We start from the raw sequence: 24,184 nt of genomic DNA, 5'->3' as shown, positions 1-24,184 counted from the left end.
GCTCACAAAGTTGGATATCATTTTAGAGAGAAACTCAATATAGGAAAACTATGGCTGAGGTGAGAATAAGAATCTTCTGAAATCCCCAGAGGCATGGAGCCCCCAGAGGTGCACACCTTACATGAGGTTCCCACACCATTTCTTTTACTGTAACCAGGGTACAGGCCACAGAAGAATGCTAGGTTTTGCAGACACCATGAGTGGCAAATGAAACCAGAAAGCTGCCTTTCTCTCAGCTAAAATGCACGTACAGTGAGGGTCAAGTAGGGACATTTAAGGAGGTCCTCAGGAAGTATTACATTTCCCTTTCGAGTCAGAAAGTAAGACAAAACAAAGCACATGGCTTTGAGTGCCTTCCCAAATATCCTGCACCGGTCAGATTTCCCCACATTCTGCTTAATACCAGCACATTTGAACTGGACAAACCCTTGTGAACCTTGTCAAGCTGACCTTCTAAAAAGTAAAACAACACAAGAGAAAGGCAATTAATTTATGTTCTGTTATACAAATCCAACTGCTCAGTACTTGAGCATTGTATTGCTCACATCACTGAACTCACCCTCTCACCTAGGCAAGTTTTCCACTCTAAGATGTAATGTAACACCAGTGCCCTCAGATGAACTCATATGGGAAGCATTTTCCCAACAGCTGGTACTCGAGTCTTCCTTGTTGCAGCAAAGAATTTGGTTCTGACATGGAGTGAGAAAGCCATCCTGTAAAAAGCTGTTCTCCAGGGTACGTGGGAATTCACCCCAGATTCCTAACGAAGCAGGGCTGCCAGCTGCAACAAGAGCCTGCAAACAGCGGGGCGAAGGCAAGCACTGCAGTGGAGGGTTTCAAGGCTGGAACCCATCCCTCCATCACAGGTCAGATTCTGAGTCCCAGTGGTTATTCAGTGCCTCTCAAAGAACAGCTGTTTGAAGTAGAAGTATCTGAGGGAACAATAGGAACTGGGAAAAGAGCATGCCTGTGATTCTGTATACTCAACAGAGCCAAACATCTGCGCCAGAAAAAAACTGAACTCGAGTGAATTAACGATGCTGTAAAAAGTATTCAGGAAGACATATAATCATTCTGCAGACCGAGTCCAATCTCTCACAAGTTCTCATTAAGCTAAAAATCACTGCATCTGTGGAACCTGAGACTTCAAGGGCAGCAGGGATAAAAATAAACCTGCTGTCCTGTTAGGAAATCTGGAGAACCAATCTGCCCCACTCCCACCTCACTCTGCACTGGCTCTTTAGACCCTTAGCAGCCAGTCCTGCCCCAGCCTGCTCAGCTCTGTCCCTCTGTCTTGTGCAAAGGACATTTACCCTATATAACACATTAAAAAAAACCAATCACAGAAACATCACCACTTAAGCCACAGTGAGTCTGCATGCACTGATGATCAGGCAGGTACAGTGGGATGCACTGCAAAGCCCCACTCTCCTGCAGCTCAGCCTTCTAGCTGATCTTGGAAGTCCTGCTGGCTCCTTCACCCCTTGGCCACCCATCAGGAAGCCAGGCATGCATCTGGGCTGTACCACTTCCAACAGCAGTGCTGGGACTGAACAGTAGAGGACTGAAGCTGCACTCTTGCTAGCCTGATATCTGCTCAGGCAGCTTTTTCCTCAGTACTAACAAAAATGCACATTGAAACCAGCTTGAGATCAGCAAGAAGGCTTCACCAAGAGGCAATTCTGAAAGAAAACATGGTCCTTTCTTTTTGCAAAAATCCAGTTCATAATTGCAAGGACTTGATCTTTTCTACCAGTTTCTAGTTCCTGGAGATAATTTTGCACTTAATTCCCAGGAACCAGTGCTGGTCTTGTAGCTCTCTGGACAGCAGGGAGTGGGAGCACTCTTTTGCTTGAGTGGTTAGCAGCCCAACCAACCATTCTGTTGTTTGTAAATCCTGTGTAAAGTGTCATGGGATTTGGAAAGCTGCTTCTCACGCAGAGGTTGAATCAAAAAACAGCTTGTTTCAATTTCTTGAAAGTACATTCAGGGCTCAGAAGATCCCTTAAAAGACCCGAGAGAAAGATGGAAGGCATAATGGAGAAACAAGAGCTAAGAAGTAATCCCATGCAGTGAAAATGTTTATGTATATGGATATGGCACAGTCACCCACCCATTTTCTTGACGCTCGCCCTTTAGAATAAGGTGCTTTTCCTTTTTTTTTTTTAAACAAAATATAGAAAGACGTTTTTGCAATGTTACCACCTCTGCAATACATACATCCAACATTTATCTCTTGCAAAATTTCTCTTCGTAGTTTCACCAGCAATGGTCACATCCTAAACTTGTAATTCCAACACTCTTACTAGCAGTGCCTACCTTAATTATTAATAGAGATTATCAATTAGCAAGGCCAGTTTCAGCCTGTTCCTTACTTCAGGAACTCCAGTCAGATGTGATAAAACTAAAAGGAACAAAGTGTATTATCATCTCAGCCTTCCCCATCCACGCTGCCACAGGCAGCAGATAACTCACTTCTCTGTGGCAGACAACTATGTAATAAATTATTTTGAAGCAGTGGCTTCACTGCAGAAGGGAAAATGAGACAGAAGATAGAGAAGCAAAGGAATGCTTACGTACCTTCTCTGCTGGTTTTTTCTGCACTGCTCTGCCATCAACCACAACATTTTCCTACTGTCACCTCCACCCATTTCTGACATCCTACTCAATGTTTTCATACCTGACAACTTGCTTTCAGCCTGATGACTCTTTCTAGGTTTCATTTGTGAGGTATTTATATCCTGTTCTCATTTTCCAGACTGTTAGCAAACATAATTGCAATGCCAAGATTTTCAGATTCATCCTTCCTAAAAAGTTTGCCAGGGACAGACCACCTTTTCACATGGCTGTGTCCAACACAAATGCCACAGGCAGAGACACTGTGCAACAGAGTGAGGATCACTTCAGGATTTTCAGTGAGAAAGAGAAAAAACCATTGGTCCTAAGGGAAACTGTCTTTTAAAGCAACTGAAAGCTACCTGATTGCAATGGAAGAGAGCTCCTGCTATGAATGATAACCCACTCCAAGCTAAATGCTGCATGGAATAGGAGCTGCACCCAGCCCACTGGTCTGCACCCAAGTGACTAATGAGCAGACATGAGCAGAAGGGGAAACAGAAGGGTTCTCCTGGCAACAGTTAAGATACTGCTCAGAAAGAGCAGGCGGACAGGAAGAATTCTGCTGCACCATGCAGCATTGGACAGCCCGGGTGTCTGTCTGTTTTCCCAAGGACAGAATGCTACAGAAATCACAAGTGAGATCTGCACGCACATGTCAGCTTACCAAGAAAGCGTTCACCTCACTGCACAATTTCTCAGATTCCCTTAAAAACTCTCAACAAGTGTGAGGAAAATGGCATGCCTTAGCAACGTTTCCTTCACATTAACCACAGGCTGTACCTGGAAAGTGGAATATAGGGTAGGAATGGAATATAGGGGAGGAATAGCCCAGCCCACCACAATACCTGCAGAAAAGATGGGCTACAGGACTCCAGCCTGTCTTCCATTAGCTGCTATCTTCGAGCATTCCAGGATGGCCTGAACCATGCCAAGCTAACAGAAGGTACAGTATGGTGCACTGCCATGCAACACAAGACAGACAGTTCAGATGCAATTGCAGGGATTAAATCAGTAATGACAAACAGCCTTCCACCATCCTCTGCGCAATTTCTCTCCTGCTGGCACAGGTAAGGGACAGGCAGATTCATCGTCCCTTCTGGACACAGAAGGACAATGTTTCTGCTTTATTTCCCCACAGCCCTTTTTTAGTGAATTATGATCTTTTGTTCCACACAAATATCAGATGTAGCATGCATAACAAGACAATTTTGGCAACAGTTCACTACAACACACAGCTATAGACACAAGTGCCAGGTAACTATTAGAGCAATCTGAATCAGCTGCAAGTCACCCAAAAATGAATGTGCATAGCAGTATGGAGATCAGTGCTCTTCTGCATGCTACATGCTAGCTAGGCAGCCTTTCTGGGTACTTAGGCTTGGAAGCTGTTACCAGCATTAAGTCAGAAAAAGACTTTTTCCAGAACCCCATCACCAGTTCTTGCCAAACACAAATATCCTCAGCAGTCACAGGTATCTCCTGGAGCCTGGCACGTACCAGGATGCCAGCTGTGCCAACCCTGAAGGGAAAAATCAGACCCCTGTGTGCTCCAAAAACAACACAACTTCCTCTCTCTTGGTGGCCAAGCATCTCTGCAACAGAACTAAGAACACTGATCCACAGCTGGAAAATCAGCTCCCTGTGAAGCCACTCAACTTGCTCCAGGGAAAGCTGCAGTGACAGACCAGGGTAACAGCAGGGCAGCAGGAAAAGGATCTTACAGACATCAAAAGGATGTGGCACAGCAGTCATGCGCTGGGAAGTGCCAGCTGCCCACAGCCCAGCTGGAGAGGTAAAGCAACAGCACTACAGCGAGGAAAAGCTGTGCTTACTACTGAGCATGAGCTGTGTTCCAGCTCCGCCTCAGTGCCAGGCTGCAGCAGTGCAAAGCTGGAGGATGTCTACACAGCTGCTCAATGACTCTGTGCTCCTGACAATGTAACCAGCAGGAGAACCTGGCCCCAGGACTAATCAGCTGCACATGTTCTGATGAGCTCACCCAACACTGACATGCCCTATGATGTTTTGTCTAGGGAGGAACAGTTGCACAGATCCACGCTTCCAGCCAAACGTACAGCACAACTGCAAGCACAGGACCCCTGCAACTGAAGCACAAGGAGTTGTAACTTCAATCTCTCCAGCTGCCCTCCCTGTGGCTGCAAGTATAGAAACCATCCTGGAGCAGGAAGGAACGTGGATGGGCAGCTGGGGAGGCATCCCACATCTCAGGCAAGCTCTCACACCACTCGATCAGAAAGAAGTCCAGCTGGGGAAGCACACCTTGCTCACACATGAGACAGAGCTGATACATTCTGAAACATTTGTTGGAACGTTCAGCTCACAGCAGCAAAGTGAAGCAGTTTGTGGCACAGCAGAAGCACAGCCCTTGCACAACATTCCCAGAGCAGGGCAGACAGAGAACTGTGGGCAAGGCACAGAGCCACAGGAGCTCCCACAGCTGTACTTCAGGAAGAATGAAGGACAGTTTCTCCTATGGACAGTTATGTCATTTGTAACTCACACTGTGTTCCAGTCTTCTTCCTTATCTAACTCAGCAGAGTACATATTTCTAAAATGATGAGAAAAGAACATGGAAGAAATATATTCTTCAACTCCGTAGCATAATACACACATGCTGTTCAGACAAAAGATTAAATACTTACAGCTTTACTGTTTAGTAAAGATGTGGCTTCTACAGACAGAGCATGACAGGAAGGACACCTGGAAAACATTTTGCTCCCTTCAGGAAGAGACAGAAAATCCTGGCTTTACATACTTTACAGATTTCAGTAGAAAGAAGTGATCTATCTTTCCTACTCCATCTCCTTCTGGAAATAAGAAAGTGAAATCTGATCTTTGACTCTCACAGCCTGACAGTAAGTAGCTGTAGTTTACAAAATGTAGGAAGCTTTATGGTGAGTTTCATTGCTGGCTCGGACACGCTTTAAAGGGGACTGGGAAAAGCTACTACAATTTCAAACCTACCTAACCACCAGCATCTGGGCTGCACACAAAGGATGTTCAGACAGTTGCACAATCTACAAATTCCCAACTGAACGCAGGCAGACTATGTCTGTCACACCAATCATCTTTCAGTAAAGCTCCTCCTCCAGAGCTTAACACATCCCTATTGCACGGCAGCCTGTAATTGCTGACAGCTTTCCATCATAACAATCATCTAATGCCAGCAAAGGCCTCTCATCTCAGCCCTCTCAATGTAGTAGGAAGCACCTCCTTGTTTCATTTTTCGGACTGTCTGGGAAGACTCAAACAGCATCAGTGAAGGACAAAGCTGGGCGTCCCACCATACACTGCTCAAGCTCTTCAGATATTCTCTCAAAGAAAAGTAGTATTTTAAGAACTCCTTCCAGTGAATTGGAAGCACTTAATTTGAAAGGTTCTGTCAGTAACAGATGGACAGAAAGGATTGCTCTGAAGGGCACAAATCCCCTCGAGGCAATGAATGCTTTCTGGAGTCAGCTGTACAGCCATAGCTGTGTGTATTAACACACTTTTTAAATGTCGAAGCGATCCAAGGTCTCTCAAGCAATGATTCATTGATGTTTTATGCTGTTCTGAGGCACACTACAAAGCAAACAGCTTCTGCGGCGAGAGCCACAGCCCAACAGTTTGACTTCCAACACCATCGCTCTCTCTCTTCAGTTCTTAAAATCACACAAACCTTCACTGCACTCAAGCTCTCCCCTCCAGTAGACTGCAAGGTCCACACCATTTAGAAACAGCCATGGAAGCACATGGCTGGTGACAGGAGGGCAGTCCTTCCAGAAACAGCTTCCCTTGAGGGGAGGTGGGGGAAACCTTCAAAACCTCTCTCCTGAACGGCCTGCTCAGCTCACAACACACCGCACAGGAGCTGCCAGCACCCAGCGGCTTGTTGGCAACACTGCGCTTCCCAAAAGCTCAGCGCTGGCAATGCACTTTCACACAAGCACTAATTTTATTATGGTTAGTTTATGATTTTGCCTCATTGCTCTGCTATTTTTAAATGCAGGGCTGTAATAGAAGGCGTCTGACTGCCCAAGAGAGAACAGAGCCATCGCGCTGTGGAGACTTTGTGGTGTTGGTGGTCTCTGCAGGGCAGAGCTCTCGTACAACGCGAGGGCACGACCAGCCTGAGGCAGGGCTCTACAGCTCAGCACAAACACCTGGACCCACAGCTCCCTTTCCCCATCAGTTGTTGCCTATCAGTCCTCACAGCTTCCAAAATGTAATCTTCTGAAACAGCAGTTTTCCAAATCATATTACTTGGAGTGAACACAGGTATTGTCATTAGAAACAGCCACTGCAACCCATCGTGAGAGATCACCCGTGGCTGGCTCCAATTCAACTATGCAGAAGCAAGTAATGGCTGTACTGAATTTGGCAATACAAGGAAACTCTGCCTATCTGCTACTAGTTAGAGATGAAGACGAACCTTGGGACAGCAGCTGACACAGGCAGCAAAAGCCAGCAAATTTACTTTTTCCCTCCAATCATTTACATTCTCCTTGTCTAAATCATAACTCATGGTGTGACATCAACACATGCTGCATGGATTACATGATGACTTGCACATGATTATGTTACTCAGTGCTTAAAACAAATTATTTACTTCATAAATACAGTACAGGCACAACAAGCTGTATCTCTGTTACTAAAAATGGCCAGATTTGTACCACAAGATAACTGACATGCATTAGCTACCTTATAAATCCCATCAGTGGTAAGGCATTACAAATTGCTTTACCACGAGGTAGCAAAATGAACTCTGAGCTTCCTACTGCCTTTGCAAGGAAGCAGGCAAGAGCACAAACCTAAATTTTGTGTGAAAACCAACACCTGCACAGTCAGACTCAGTACTCACCACCAGCAGAGCCCAATGCTCAGGAAGCAGGTTAATGAGTCCGAAGAAAGAATCTACTTCTACATGGTGTGATTTGAAGGGCACGGCTTCTCTGGCACCTTCAGGTGCTTAAATGACAAATGACCCTTTAACACTCCTCCTCATCCCTAGTAACATCTTGCATTGATCAGGTAACAGGCAGTCTAGGAAATGAAATGCACCACCTGCGTTTCCTGGAATATGACCATTTCAACGTCAAGTTCAACCCTAAGTCATGCTAAATAATAGCTTAATTATTTAATTAATTATTTACCTTGCTTTGCAACTCTGCTCCATCCTGCTAACACACACAAAGCAATTTATACAATGACACGGGAATTTGTTACGGTTTATCTTTTACCTGGACCTTAAAACAATTACTGCATCCAATCTTCTGCCCCACAATCTCTCCACGAAGCACCAGCAATTTGCTTTATTCCTTGTGGAGCTGTCTTCAGTTACTGGTACTTCTCCATGCTGTCACAGGTGAAACCTGCTCTGGATATTTAATCTTCAGTGATTTCTGACTCGGTATCCACAGAGCAGAGGTGACCTCATTGCAGCTTCCAGATAGCTTAGACTACAACATTTTACAGTGGTTCCTTTAATAAGGTCACAGCTTTTTTCTGTGCACTGAACAGACAACTAGCTCTGACTTAATGTCTCCAAGCGATACAAAGTCTGCCAACATCTGATTACCTTCACCATTACAACTTTTGATCTTATTTCTAGCCTAAATACATTCAGCTTCAAGTCTTTCCCTATTGCATCTCTTTTGGTGCAGAAAAATAACTCTTCTGATAGAAGTACTGTACAAATATAACTGCAGGCTTTAGCTGTCTCTGAGGAAAAACTCCCAGCCTGCAAGCTTCTTATGCTCCTCGCAGCCAGCTTCTGTGACATGTAAAGACGATGAGCTGAAACAACATAACCCTGGTCTTCCCTCTTAATACAATCTGTCACTCTTCCTCCCACACAAAGACTACCTTGGCTGCTGGTTTAGGGTATCTCTCAGTGTAAAACTCCCTGCCCTTTCATGCGTGCTGTGTAAAAACTGGAAAAAAGGGCAACAGCCCAATCTGCCAGTATGTATTTTCCTTGGCACATTAATGAACAGACAATGTGCACTGACATTTTTATAATACAAAGTATGAAATATGTCACAGGAATGCAAGACTATTGCTGGTGCAGGATACAGCTTTATCTCTTTACCCACGCATGTTCCAGCAGCAAGGAAACAAAGTCAACATTCCATTCCACAACAGAGGGTTGGCTTAGAAAGCACATCTTTTTGTCCTTATTTAGGAGTTCTAGCCCCTGCATCAAACTCTATGCCATCATTTCAGGACAGAAATGGTTACACGAGAACAGCCTGCAGCTGGCTCTGAACAAGAAAAAGAAAAGCCTATGCCTAGGGGCCCCACCAGCCTAACAGTGTTGCATTTCCATCACTGCACACAAGTCTTAATTGGAGCTAATGCCAATGGATCTGCCCAAAGATGTGCTCCATAACACACACAAACACAGAGCTGCTGGCCATCAGTCCTGGTGGCTCTTCAGTGTTCAAATGAGCTGTGCTCACTTAGGAAGGTACGGTCAAACTTTATGCTATTTACCTGGGGCTGTAAAGGAACAGCCCATCAGTATCCATGCTGCCAAGTGGCATGGCTGAAACGTGGACAGCCGCATGCACAGCAGCTTTGCTTCAGCCAGTACAGGGGAGAACACTGCACAGACTTCACTTCACTGGGATTCTTAAGTACAATCCCAGAGTCTGCAGCAGGCCAAGACAGCCCACGCTGAAATCTGCCCCGTTTCATCTTCACAGACAAACGACAGACCTTAGCTTCAGCTGGGATGGAGTTGTTTTCTTTGGAGTACCTGGCATGATGCTGTGTTTCTGCTTCTAGGGGAAAGCCAATGTTGATAACACACTGATGTTTATAGCTGCTGCCAGGCTGCACTGCACAGAAACAAGGTTGTTCTCAGCAAGGAGCCCAAGGAGATGGAAGGGAACAGAACTAGGACAGCTGACCCAAACTGGCCAAAGCGATATTCCATATCACATGGCATCATGCAGGAGGAGTTTTGAAGGGGGTGGGGGTTATTCCTCTTCTCTTCCGCTGCTCATGGGGCCAGCTGGGCACTGGTCAGAGGGTGGTGAGCAATTGCTTGTGCACTTGTTATACACACACATATACATACATACATGTATAGTGATAACTATTATCCTTTTCTTTATCTTAGAAAATAGTTTGATCTCAACCTATGAGTTCTGCTTTTTTTTTTTCTTCTTTTTTTTTAAATTCTTGTCCCCATTCCACAGGGAGGGGGGGGAAATGAGTGAATGACTGCACGGTGCTGGGCCACCTGCCAGGTTAAATCACAACTACCAAACTGTGCTGTAATTTCCATAACCTGCTCAGGAGTTCAACTCCTGCATTCACCATCAGAAGAGAGGCAACTGTCCTTCTACGTGCTCCTGACGACCTTCCTTTCTTCTACCTGCACCTCCTGCTGCCATCCTCGTAGCACAGTATCCCACTGACCACAATACTGGATCATCTGTTCAACAGGAACTCAAAGAACACATGGAAAGAAAGACCAGATCCCTTAACAGTTCCAGGTTCCTGACTCAACTACACTCTTCTATGTGCTATTCTAACTCTCTCTCTCAAAATAAAGATCTCAAAGAACTAGCTTATCTGAGTTTCTTGATCAGCCACTACAGGTCAACAAAAAATGACACAGTGAAATGACACTCTGGAGATGGCTACTTCATAGTGTCCATTACAGTATTACCAAAAACTAGTCTTTTTGCTCAACAGCACAGGCCAAGATATCGACATCCCAAGGTTTCTCTTGAAGACACTGCAGGTATGTCAAATCCTAGATATTTTTGCTCCATTCTCTCTGTGTGCAGAAGTATCAGAAGCCAGCCTGAACTTTTCTTCCACACTGTGGCTGTAAAGAAAGGATGCCATGTCTGGACACAGGGATTGTGCTTGGGATGACACGGCGCTCGTTAAAGGAGCTGTGCAGACTCCCTGTGCCAGGGAGAAAAAACCCTAAATCTTCAGTCCATCTGAGCAGCTGAGATGATTCCCCCAGCCAGGTGACAAAGCTGCCCTTCTGAAGGCCTGTGTGGAGGAGGAGCCACCTGAATGTTGCAGCCAGAACCTCTGCTAATTCCTCCTGAGTTTATGGGCTACTTGACCCAGCAGAAGCCTCTGGTACAGCCATTTGCTTCAGCAGCCTCGGAACCCAACGCTCCCTCTGAGGACAGCAGCCTCACATACAAAGGAGCATTTTTTACCTTTTAAGCCAATTCTCTGGACAATTGGAGGTAAAACAATTACCTCATTTCAGTTGCACACCAAATTCCCTTCTGGTGGAATTCACATCAGCACTACTGCAACTTTATAGTATTTGCATTATAAAAATGTCTGCAAAGGAGGCCAAGAAAAACAGCTTTCTGTTCAGAGGAAGCTCTGTGGTCAAAATGATGTCATAAGAAAGCGCCAAATTAATTTCCTGTGGTTACATCCTTACAGGAAATCCAAGAAGCTCAGCTTTCTTTCTAAACCAAGCAGTCATTTGTTGTCAATAACTGTTAATTACGTGCCCAGATGTGTCAGTTTATAAACTAAGAGCTATCATGATTAGACTTCATTATCTGGATTCCTCCCAGATCGACTGTTGGGATCTGTTTAGATCAGCAGCCTGAAGTCAGCAGAACTGATCAGCACGTGCTTCCCTGGGCCATTTCAGGGGCTCAGTGCAGGCAGGCTGCTGTGCTCTCAGCAATTCCCGGCAGCTTCCTGCAATTTCCTTCCTCAGCCTCCCCCCCTGCACTGGGGGAGGGGTGCCTGCTGCCTAGAGAAACAGCACGGCGTAGGAACAGCTACACAGATTTGACTCTTAGCAAGAACAGGGATTCCTAACCAAGAAAAATAGAAAAACAACGATGAGCAACAGCTCCTCTGTCTTGCACGAATAGTAATAGGAAAATCAGGAGCGATTCATGAGGTCTTCCAGCTGGTAAAGCAACCACAAAAATGCCTAGCAGGTTCCTCCCCCAGTCACAGTCCTTTCAGAAACTACAGAAAGATGCAGCATGTCAAGGTTCACTTGCTATTTAAATTGTAAAATAAAACTTCAGCAAGCACTGAACTACTTGAAATAGATTTTCTCAATAAGTCCTCAATGGGAAACCTGTTCCCCAGTTTTCTGTCTCCCCAAAACCACTCACATACAGTGAGCACACACACCTGCCCTGCTGCTGCCAGCCTCTCCTCCTCTGCCATGCAACCCACACGCTTTCCCACTCACAGCAGAGGGGAACCCACTGGAGGAGGAAAAGAAATCTTTTGTTTCTGTAATCCGCACTGAAATTATGGCTCTGTCCTTATAGTGACCCTTCTGTGGAAATCTCTTGGGACAGACTCTTCAGTCCATGCTTTCTGGACTGGCAGGAAGCCTGGCAAAACACTTGGAGAGCTGAACGGTAAACGGTAAAGACAAATCAGATTCAGTCCAAACAACACCTACACTTTACACAACTCTGTATTTTAAGGTTTGCATGGATTATTTTTCTTTTCAGTACTTTATAAACAAACCACATTTTAGGCAGACTGTGAATTTTTAGGGCAGGGACCCAGCTCGTTACTTGCCTGGAAAAGACACAACACAAGATGCACCCTAACAGAGTTCAAATCAGCAGCATATACACCTCATGGAAGTGAGAGCTGATGACACCCAGTGCTCAACAGCAGAGATGTTGTATTGATGCCTACTCAGGAGGTCTTTACTGGGAGACTATGGGCAGTGGGCAGGAAGAGAGGCAGAACGACTTGCTCTGTCAGTGGATTGTCTCCTCTAGTAAAAGGAGGGGCAGACAAGTGCCAACCAAACCACATGCCACCTGAACACAGATACTGTATCTAACAGAACATGCCATTTCCATTACAAAAAGTGAGAGGCTGGGAAAAGAAATTACAGAGCTTAAAAATTCTCTGAATAGCAAAGCAGACAGATAAGGCTTTAAGACACGATGGCATCTTTTTCAGAAAACCATGCAGCTCCGATCCAGACTATGGTTTATTAAATAATCTTCCTACCTCTCTGTCCTTGAGTTTCATGGCAAGCACCAGCTGATGTCTGTGGTTTGTGAGGGCCTCCCGATAATTTCCTTTGGAGAAGAATGCGGAGCCCAGATTCCCATGAGCTCGGCATTCTCCCGTCTGGTCACCTGAGTCACAACAAAACAAAGGTCAGCTAACAAGGAGTCACCAGAAGAGCCCAGCAGAAAGACCAGAACACACTGCAGTGAAACTCCAATGTGAGAGCCAAGATCAGAACAAATTTACCCTCGTTTTCACTGCACAGCCAAACCTCATCCTCTTCCCTGGCCTTCAAAACTTCTACAATAACCCTCAATCTACTTTTAGAATGATGTTGATTTTCTCTTTGGCCTAACACCTGGCAGCTCCCAACCTTCCATGTTTATTCCTTGTTCAACATCAGCAATCTCTTTGTGGAAACAAATGAGTGGTTTAGGCTTAAAGGAAATAACGAGCATGCCAGCTTTCTCCAGAAAACAATTCTGCAGCTCAGCTCAGAAACAAAGTACCTTTATTGCTGCCTTCTGAGCCTCAGAAACTCTGACTGCCTTTTTCTATCTAATTTTTGGGAAAAAAAGGAGGAAAAAAAAGACTGCTTTACTTAAGGCTCATTTTAGGCTTTGAGCACTTCTCCACAGAAGGTAAGACCTATCGCCATGCACAGGACAGTAGAGAACCCTGTAAAACCTTAGCATGTTCAGTGATCATCCACACCTGAGTGTTACACAGAGATGCTGACCATTCACACGACTATCAATTTGTTCCATCTGCACCAATCCAGCACTCAAATGACCAAGATGAGGACTCTACCTAAAGTCTTGGCTACGTCCAAGTCCTGCTGCATGTATCCGGTGCTCTTCTCTGTGTTCCCAAGGGACCAGTAAGCACTGCTCAGTGCAGAGAACACCGATCCCCGCAGCTTTAGGCTGCAAGTGCCAATCTTCAGGGCAGCTTCCAGTACAACCACAGAGGCCCCGTGATGGCCTGCAGTCAGAAGTTCCTGGCCAATCACAGACACCACAACAAAGGGGCTCTTGTCCAGCTTCATCTTCTGCAATTGTTGATAGGTTGGCTCCAGGGACTCTAAAATACAAGAAAGGAAGAAGAGTTACTCAAAAAACTAAGTTATTTGCATCCAGAAATCAGCCTAACACTTCATCCTCATTTCTGTTAACCAAATGACACAATGAGTTAAGAGCCAAACTGCTCAAATCAAACTAAAATTTATTGCAGGAATTCAGGGCTCAAATACATCATCTAATAGCCAGTACAAGCAAAACGAGACAGGTCAGATCAAAAAGCACTTCAGGAAGACAGCACAAGAACTCAGATCAGTCTCATCCTACAATATGAAAGCTGGTCTAATGGCAGAAAGAATACAGAGAACACCTGAGGTTTCAAAGGAGATTAGAAATGGGCTGTCAGCAGAGTATTTAAGCACTGTAGTTGCTGCTCCTTCAGCTGGTCATTTAAAAAATCTGTTCAGATACCACAGCTCACAACATGCACTAACAGAGGTGACCAAAGGTACACCTGCAGAACAAGAGCACCACACCTGACAGACTAGTGATAATGGGTCTAACTGCTTTTATCAGGCGCATGATTAAACATCGTGGCTGCATGTTTCAGGAAGGACATCAGTGTAACAGGACTCCTGTTCCATGTGCTGTGCTGCACCCCACCGATCACACTGAGTTACATTTTCAAAATTTATGACTAAATAAGATTTCTGGATTAGATGATCTCACCTGAATCAACATTACCACAGCAAGCTCAGGAAGCCATTTGCTTCCTGTTTTCATCAGCTCTGCCTCTCTACATTCACTATGCATATTAAGAAAACAACAGATACTTAACACTTGCCTGAAGATGCAAACACTTGCCTGAAGATTGCAACAGATGCAATCCAGATTCTAGGATTAAAAGCAGACGTAAGAGGACAGAAATCCTGTAACGTGCCACCAGCACACAAGATTAACTGTTGCTGATAGAGCCCAGTTAACAGGCACAACACTGCAAGAGCAGGTATAAATTCAGCTCCTGAGCTTATAATTCTAGCTAGGTAATGCAGGCAAACATAGGGGAAGAGAGGGAAGAGCTCCTGGTTACTCTGAAGTCAAGTGGGACAGGGAGGGCTAGCATGGTAATGGAAGGGCAGACATGGAGGCCATCACATCTCTTGCAGCGAATGGTGAGGGAAGAGACATAACCACAACCACATGAAAGATGTAGCAACATTGATTCATTGACTGTGCAAAAGAGTTTGAGCTTCCTCTACACACTGTGAAGCTATGCTTCCTGGATCCCTCAGGGTCTGCACTTAATAATCTTTAGCACATCACTAATACTTATAACTCTTGCCTTCGCAGCTGCTCCTCTTCTTTCTCAGGAAGATACCACTCACATCAATCTAACCATAGCTCCAAGTAATCATCCTGTGGATTCAAATTTCAAGGGACAGGTTTCACCCCGTAACACCTGAACAGGTGCCCCTCCCAGGCAGCAAGCTCTTGTGAAGGGGGCAGAATGAAACATAACAAATATGTAAGTGCCTGCACACACAATGCCCAGCTGAGTGGGACTAAGACCCTGAATATTCATTACAGTAGTACAGCATACATACACACTCAAATGAAAACTAATACTTTATAAGCAGAGCTAATTTAAAATCTGCCAAAATACTCGGTGGGAAGATAACAACTGGCAAGCAGCAACACCAAGAAGCACAGTAGGGAGCAGCAATACAGATACACAGCTGCACTATGATGGGACAGTAAGATCATCTAGTTAATCTGGAGAATGCTTACACAGAAATACTGTGTCACCTGCATTCTAAGCAGCAGCCACAGTACCTTTGGGTACCAAATGAAATTAGCCTCACATATTAACTGCTATACAGGATGGAGAATAATAAATGAATTCAATTTGAAGAATGGGAAAAAAAAAACAAAACACTGTAAAAAAAATAAAACACTGAAGGGAATATTCTTTCATTTCAGCACTTCTTGACCCCCAAGCCCTGGGGATGCACTGCTGAGGATAGGAATTGTCACGCTCCCCCTCAGGAAATACGGCTAGCACACAACAACAAAGAGCTTGCAAAAGAAACAGAGCAACAGAGAAATGGAATGAAGAGGACACTCCCACCTTCCTCTAAAACAAGGACAATTACGAAAGGGAAGCAAAGCAGTCTACAGCTAAAACCACCTCAAGCTCCTCATTACGTCAAGGTTCTTCCCAAATACAAGTGAACCAGCAGAACAGATTTTTGCCTCCTGGAACACTGTGCTTTGAAAAACATTATTACAGTGGAAAAGCCGCTTGAACGCTCTTCTGGGCAAACTGTGGCCCTCAGCATTTCAGACTCTCTGTGCCCAATGGCCAAGCATCAGAGCATCATGGCAAACTGTTTCAAGTGAAAACAAAGCCAGGGCCACAGCAGCACACATCTCTCCATCTGCACTGATCTGCACCGGCACTTACCTCGCATGGGAGACTTCATGGCGGCCTCGACCATGCCGACCAGGAGCTGCAGGCTTTTGGGATCCTGCGCCAGCCCCGACGCAAACGCTGCCAGTGCATCTGCATGGCGACCCAGGTACTGAAGGGCTACGCCCTGTCGGAAGTATGCCTGCAAAAACAGGGAAGAAATGCCAGTCAATTCACTGCTACAAGTCACAAACATCCCATCCGTGGGCCATCTCACATTGGTGTACGCTGGGCTATGCCATCTCATTAAGGTTTCTTTGGTCATGACAAAGAAATCTACCATCAGAAAAACCCAGCGTCACAGCTTGGTCATTTATTTCCATCATGTGTGAGTACCTCAGCCTTTGTGAGACCTCTGAAGTGCTAAGGGGGGTCAGCACTTGATGTTTACGATGCACAACAGAAGAGAAAAGGTTACACTACATTAAAAAGTGCTTTAAGAACTACTCTTTAAGATTGGCTCCCAGTATTGCGTTCCTGTATAATTACAGGTTGGAGGGGAGCTCAGAGATCCCCTGCCGTGTGCTGGCTGCCCCCAGCTCAGGCTGCCCATCCATGGCCTCGGGCTCCTCCAGGGATGGGGCACCACAGCTCTGGGCAGCACTGCCAGGGCCTCACTGCCCTCTGAGCAAAGAATTGCTTCCTCACATCCAACCTCATTCTCTCTTCTTTTAGTTTGAAGTCACTCCCCCACATCCTACCACTATCAGACCATGTAAAAAGTCACTCCCTTCCTGACTGCAAGAGCCCTTACTGCAATTACTGGAAGTATCATCTGTCCCCATGTGCACTAGAAACCTGTGCTTACAGTACATTCAGCATACACATGTGGAGGTCTTTTTACTTAAACAGGATAAATATTCAACTAATATCCAAACTGCTATTCCATTAGAACTTGCAGACACTTTCAGAATCCAACCCATGGAGGCAGAGATCAAGGAAAATCAGAAATGACAACAGAAATTTATAGACATGAATATTTAATCCTTTTTCCATTAGCGAGCGTTGATTGTAGAACCATTTTTAATGAATTCAATGAAAGTAAAATTCTTTTCATTAACCTTTAGTATAAATGTGTTCTTATTGAACCAAACAGGCTACTGTACTGGAAACCAATTCAATGTTAATTAGATTACTAGCATTATGCTTTAAATCAAAGGAAATACAAAGAACTAATAAATGTGCAGCAGCCATCACCATGAGCTCTCCAAGCAAAGCATGCTGTCACCTCAATCATGGTGTACGCTCTTAAGTCCTTTTTTTCCCAGAATTATCATTTAATTACTTTCTATACCGCTTCATCACAGAGGCAGGTTGATGCAGCATGGCTCTGATGGGGGCCTTTCAGGCCAACAAGGCTGGTTTCACAGACCCAAGACAAATATGCCTGCCTAATCCAATTATCAGGGATGAGGGCACAAATACACAGCAGCCAGCAAGGGAGCTTCATTTTGCGTGCAGGCGAACCACACATCTCATGCTTTGCAGAAAGACAGAAGCCTGTCAACTCTTCTCTCATAATGCATCCTACCTGTATAGGTGGCACATCAGAAACACAAAGCAGAGCATCAGTTCAGCCCAGAACATTGTTTGTGTATGAATACAAACAAGAGCTCCACAGAAAAGCCTATTAATCTTAACCGAATGAAGATCTTTGCCAATTTTGCTCCTGCAAAACAACCCTTCTTTCCTCTCTCCTCCAGTTTCCAGCTTATGCAGAACCCTTTGCACACACTGCACACACTGCGCTCCCGAGAGTCCTTTAACAAAACAAATAAAAGGCACTTGCAGCGTCTATTTCCTCTCCAAAAGAAGCATTCACAAATTATTTTAGCATTGGAATGAAGACTCCATATCAAGGGAAGAAATCTGCAAACAGGAAATGGAGAGAATCACCCTCTGGAAGAGGAAAAGGAAAGGAAGGGCAGGGAGCCAGGGCTGCAGCTGAAGGAATGAGACACGGTGCAGCTCTCCAGCCCCGACACAGACAGAACCTTCCCACACCTCAATACACTTCAGCAATTTAATTGTGCTACATGAAGATCACAAGTGTTTGCTCCATGATAAAAATCATACTGATTGATTCCCAGGTGAGAAAAGCCGATTGATTCCTCTCAAGAAGATTAAAGGAACAAGAGGATGATGTTTAGCTATGGATAGGACAAACAACAGCAGGTGCTTTCTGACTGCAGCTCCCTGCATCCTCAACATGATACAAAGACAACGGAACATTCCCTTGCATTTTTTCCACTCTCTGCCTTGTTGCATTAGATCACACCTCACAAACTTTTACTCCAGCTGCTTATTTCTAAGGGAAAACGGCACCAGTCCTTTCCTGACCACAGCACTCAACCCAACAGTGGGTAACAAACACTGCTTTATGAACAGTTGCATTGAGGTCTGCTGCTGATACACTGCTGCAGAGCTCCAAAACCACTTCACAATCAGGAAATGCACACAGAAGCCTCAGAGCAGCTAGAGTTATCTATGCAGGAGGACCACCACGACCTAACAGAACTGCGTGAAAACACAGGTCCACGAGCCAAGGTCTATCTGAACACACTAAACAAAAAAATCACTGTATGCAACAATAATGGTCGTTTCCCATAAAATACGCAAATTACCTCCAATTACAGATCAGTGCTGCAGTTTGCAAAATTTGCATGAGTGCTCAGGTCATTCCCAGTCTCTCACCTTTCCGGAATAGAAATGAGGAGCTTTCACATTTTCTTTTGACAGCTATATTTTATTTGAATATATTATGTTAACTATTCAAAGCTCATGGACATTTGCAATATGTTCTGAGTATGCAAATTCAATTACCCTGAATTCTCTCTTTCACAGATCTGCTGCATGGCCAGCAGAAAACAAATGTGACACACTAGAACAAAGATGGAGATGAGGGTAACATACAGGAGAACTGATTATTGCTAAAAATTCTAGTTTACATAGGCAGGCATGGAAGATACACCATGCGTTTGTAAATTGTCTGTATTAAAGTTCCTGTTAAGAGTCAAACATCCTCATGTGCCCCAGGTCACACTGCATCTCACACCTCCTGCAGCCCGGTCCTAGTCTCCAATAGCACACGTGAACAGATGTGTATAGAGTATTTTAAGCAGTTATCAGCCAGGACTTCTCCTGCCAGGCCCTTAGCTCAGGTGCAGCACTATTTCAGCAGACAGGCACAACATCCAGTACTATCTGGAAGTCTCCTTTCTCCAGCTCCTGTCACTAGGATGATGCAGTGAAATCCAGAGTCAGCCGTGTGCCTCCAGGCAGGCCAAGGGCTCCTGCAGATTTGAAGCTAACAGATTACAGTTAGATGGAAAGAATTACAGTCCCACGGACAGCTCGTATTTCCTCACTGGTATGTTAACCACCTATTTTTTAATGAGATTTTCTGGTAGAGACACGTTTTGTTTAAGTAGCACCAGACCCATTACACCAAAATTCCTTGCTTCATTAAACCTCAGCGTAACACAGAATTCCAGCTGGAGAAGACAGAAGAACCCCACTGCCCGATCCAGGAGATCTGGGGAACAGGATAAAGGTACAGACCCAAGCACCTCACAGAACAGAAGAGTTCTTCAGCCCATGCGATGGCTTTCTGGTAGGGGTCAGCTGTTCAGTTGCTCCCCATTTCTAAAATCACTTTGGGAAGCAGATCCTCCCTTCAGCTGCCTCACTGTTTCCAGTTTCCTCCCTCCTTGCACATCCCCACTTCCACAAAACAGGTAACAATTACTTTGTGGTTTTGCAAGAAGCATTCAGAAAAGCTCATATTTACTCATTCCTAACGAAGCTGACAAAACTGTAACAAAAACCAACAGTCGGCAGCAAAGCAGACTGACTTCTCAACATGCCTTTTAATTGGTCAACGAATTAAGGAACAATTGTAATAGGACTAGCAGAGTAATCTCATAAACCTCAGATCTTTAGAAAGCTAGGCTTAAAACTAAATGCTTAAATCCATGAACCACATTATCCAAACAGCACAGAATGTCTTTGTTTCAGCAATTCCATTTGGAAATCCTTGAGATTTTTTTTCACTTTACTGTGAACAGCCTGAAGAAAGAAGGACGCAGCAGAACCAGTAACTGCTCACACACTTTCATAATTAATAAAGCCAATAACTGACATCTTTTTACAACCTCTGAAGATAATGGCATTATTAAGTGCTTATCTTACATCTGAATGCAAACAGCAAAACATCCAGATACTCACACAACACACAGACCAACTGAGAACAGGAAGGATGATCTGCACTTCACACATGTTCCTTCTTGGGCCCCATATATTAACACACGCTGTTCCACTTTCACATTCAGGCAGTAGGCAGAAGAGGAATGTAAATAACACATAACAAAGAAACAATTTCTTTTCTTTCTACATCCTGCTCCTTCTCCTTCGTGCTGGATCAGGAAGGAAATCATTGGACTAACATGGGAAAACTAACATTACAGACAATCTCCTTCACTGGCCTATATTCCAGCACTGAAATAACTCATTCTGATCTACAGTAAGGTGAAACCAAACCTAAACATTTCTCTCTGCACCTATCTTTCTGGCACACCTGCAAGAATGATCTGAGCACCTACAATACATACGCAAAGTCCTGCTCTGAGCTGAAACTTGGCCCTGGGTGCATCCCCTCAAACACAGATGGTTTCTCTGCTGCTGTTCCACCTGCAGACTCACTGCCATGCCAGGGGCTGGCATTGCACAGCGAGCCCATGCTTGGTGCTGGGCATCTGTTGGTGAACAGTGAGAGAGAGAGGCACAACCAGCAGGAGCCTGCGGGGAAGTGAAGAGGATTAAAAGGTAAAAGGCAGCTTTAGCAAAGAGCTGATCTTATCAAGTCACTGATACTAAGCAAGGGAGGTTGTTAGTGTAAGAGAAAGCACATACACCTATAGACCTTCTGCTTGGGGAAGCCAGGCCGTATCTCAGCCTCTTATGGGCATTTTTCAGTCAGCTGGGCAACTACCAGCAGCTCAGACAATATACAGACTTCATACAGCCAAGTGGAGATAGGCTGGGAAAGGAGACAAGAAGGGAATAATTAGCACTTTCTATCCATAATAATATTGAAAGCATTCCCGATACTCTGGAAACAAAAATAAATCATTCTCATTAACTCGTAGAATTTATTTGGCAGCTGATGCTTCAAAGCCCTGCAGAAAATTGGCCCCATAATGAGGGCTGCTCACACACCAAGCCAACATACAGAACATCAGCGATCTGAAGTTGCAGAGATCCAGCACAGGGCCCACCAAGAAGTTAACAGCTCCTTCCTCCTTCCTCAGATGCGACTCCCTCTGCATTTTTTCAGAGCTGCCTTTTTGTCCTGTGCTGAAAGGACACGCCATACTTTCATGGTAAGAGTATCATTTTTGTGGGCTTTTTTTCTGCTGTGGCTTTAGGAAAAGTTTGGTGTAGGAACAGGAGGAGAAAATGAAAGAAGACCTTCCTAATCTGACCCTCTGGTTTTGTAAATACAAACATGCCTGTGAGCCTTCTGGTCCTCGTCTCCTCAAATTCCATCTCTGTCACTGAACCTGGATATTAAATTTTTACAGGTGCAATCTGAAATGGGATCAGAATGCAAATGCAATCACTGAAATGACTGATATTAAGAGTGTTCTGAACACAAAAGCTGTTCTAAGCAGAGCAACCGGCTTATAATTAATACCAAACAAATGATGAAGATAAAAACACAGTAACATTTCTACATTTCCCCAAATTCTGCTAAATAAAAGCAATTCCAGTAAATTCCAGATAATACAGTGCTTTTCTTACCAGATAAGGATCAAAATATATTTTAATTGTTCAGACCACGGATGTAGGCTTTCACAGCAAAGATTCATACTGTACTGGCATCTGGAGCAGCCTCTGCTACAACCCTTTGGGCTCATACCACTTTTCTCTGCAGAACCTATGGCAATAAATCATTCAGATCCTAAGCATGTCTCCTATGCAACACTTAAAAGAATTAGTGAGAAAAAGCAGCTGCAGGAGTTCAGTCCCATCTTACCACGGTCTCGTGTAAGTCTGAAGCATGAGCTCATCTTTCTGGAATAAGATTTAGTACCAGGGTACAAGTATTCCTCTAAAAGCAGTCAATTTCTACTTTTGGCTGGACAAAATACGGTACTGTTAATAAATACTCTTCAACAGTTACTACTGGGACATCAGCTGGCACATCGGAGCACGCTGCCACATGGCCATCTAAGGTCACTGTTAGAAAACCAGGAATCCCAAATTCCTCTCTGAAGCAGGGCAGTCCCTCTAAGAACACGATGAGCTGAGGACAACATACCAACAGGCTATCCACGCTGCCCACTGTGAGTGTGATGGCAAAGACTATCAGGGCTTTCATCACCAAGGCTGGGCAAGGCATCTTGCTCGTGCAGCCCATGCTGCTCACAGCGTGGCCCAGGATGGATGCTGCAGGCCCTGCAAGCCTCGTGTGGGAGCCAGACAGGCTCCTCTGAGGGCACCGTGGGCTCCTGCAGCTCCACCAATTCATTCTCTTTGCTCTGCCCAACCCCTCACTTTCTGTAGGTGGTCCTTGCAAGGGCTGCAGGCAATACCACAGAACCGCCTGCTCTGTGCCCAACCCGCCTTACTAGAATTCATGTGGTCACTTTGTCATCAAACCTTGAGCTCCCGGAGTGACTCACTTTCAGAAGGAGCTGCTGGATGACTTGTGACTGGGTAACGGAGATGGAAGAACAAAACTGGAATGGTATCAGAAGAGCTTGGAGCAGAAAACAACTGTCAAATAAACATGAAAAACTTGAAAAAAAAAATCTGTCTTAGACAAAGGCTCTCATTGTACACATGGGAGGAAATTCAAAACACCTTTCTGTTCACGTCAGCTTCAGGCCCTGGACAACCAACTGTCTGGATAGAAAAGGCAAACGTTTAGAAATACTTTTCCCACAATGCTCCCTCGCTTTGCCAGATCAGCAGATGACTCTGAAAATAGCACAAATAATCTCCGATGCGTTTAACCAGCCTGTCTTGAGCCTGCAGAATGCTTCCACGTGGGATGTACCAACCACCCTGCGGGGGGCTGCTCCTCACAGCCTCCAGGCAAGCAAAGCCAACATGTGATGAATACAGCGCACACGACTGAAGGAGCAAAACATGGGAACAGTCACTATGGCTTCTTGGGGCCAGGGACCAGGTTGAATCTTTCCTCTCCCATTGTAACTGCTTTACAGCCAAATGTTAGAGAGAAATACAGGACAAATCTCTGCTGTGGGATTTCAGGAATGTGGGGAGAGGGAAGAATGTGCTTTAATTCAGAACACATGCAGCACATGTATAAATACTGCTTGCAGTCCATATGCATTCAACTCCTGCTTTCACAGTTAAAACTGCATTGAGACAATTTTCCTCCCAAGTCCATACACTCAGCTGGCACCTGACCCACCCCCAGAGCCTGCCCTAAATAAACAGGAAGAGATCTAACAAATACATTGTTTCTGCAGCACAGATTCTTTATATTCTTCCCATTTCCAAGATGTCTCTAACAAAAGTAATGCCATTTAAGAGTGGAAATTTCCTCTAGGTCCCATGGAGTCTACAAGGACGATCAGCAATGGGGGGCAGGTAAAATATCACACCTTGTTTACCAAAGGAGCCTTTAATTTTTCTTATGAATCATGCTTCCACTACCTCCAGTGGGAGAAGGTGCACAAACCACTTTCCCACAGGATCTAAATATAATCATTAGTAACCGAATCCAATTTTCACTTACTTTGGTTAGCAGAAGAATCAACAGCACAGCTTTCCATATGGTGGCGTTGCTCCTTTCCTACTTACTCCAGGCTTGCTCTGGAAACACAAGCTACAATCTAGAGCCTGCTCTTCAGAGAGTGTCTCTAACCCCTAACAACAGGGTGTGCAAACCTTCCTTCTACCTTTACAGCCTGCAGCTCTTACATCTTATCCAACACTAAGGACTGGCGGGGCGGTAGGGAAGTGCTGCAGACAAGCAACCCACTAACGCCAAATACAGCCCAGTGTTTCAGGTTGGCAGACACAGAAGCGAGTGCAG

At 44.9% G+C, this 24,184-nt stretch overlaps 1 protein-coding gene across 1 annotated transcript in view; it reads right to left on the bottom strand.

Annotated features, from left to right (window-relative positions):
* Positions 1–24,184, bottom strand: part of TTC28 (tetratricopeptide repeat domain 28) — a 91,402-nt gene that overhangs the window by 41,033 nt on the left and 26,185 nt on the right. The window contains exons 2-4 of the mRNA XM_042828884.1: positions 16,108–16,255; positions 13,435–13,707; positions 12,622–12,752 (exon numbers count right to left, since the gene is read on the bottom strand). Of these exons, the coding sequence (XP_042684818.1) occupies positions 12,622–12,752; positions 13,435–13,707; positions 16,108–16,255 (552 nt within the window). The remainder of the gene's footprint in view (positions 1–12,621; positions 12,753–13,434; positions 13,708–16,107; positions 16,256–24,184) is intronic.

Source organism: Centrocercus urophasianus, unplaced genomic scaffold, assembly GCF_019232065.1.
Source record: "Centrocercus urophasianus isolate 14NV4802_14NV808 unplaced genomic scaffold, USGS_Curo_1.0 seq_30, whole genome shotgun sequence".
NCBI classification, from domain to species: domain Eukaryota; kingdom Metazoa; phylum Chordata; class Aves; order Galliformes; family Phasianidae; genus Centrocercus; species Centrocercus urophasianus.
This window is presented reverse-complemented; position numbering and strand designations above follow the sequence as displayed.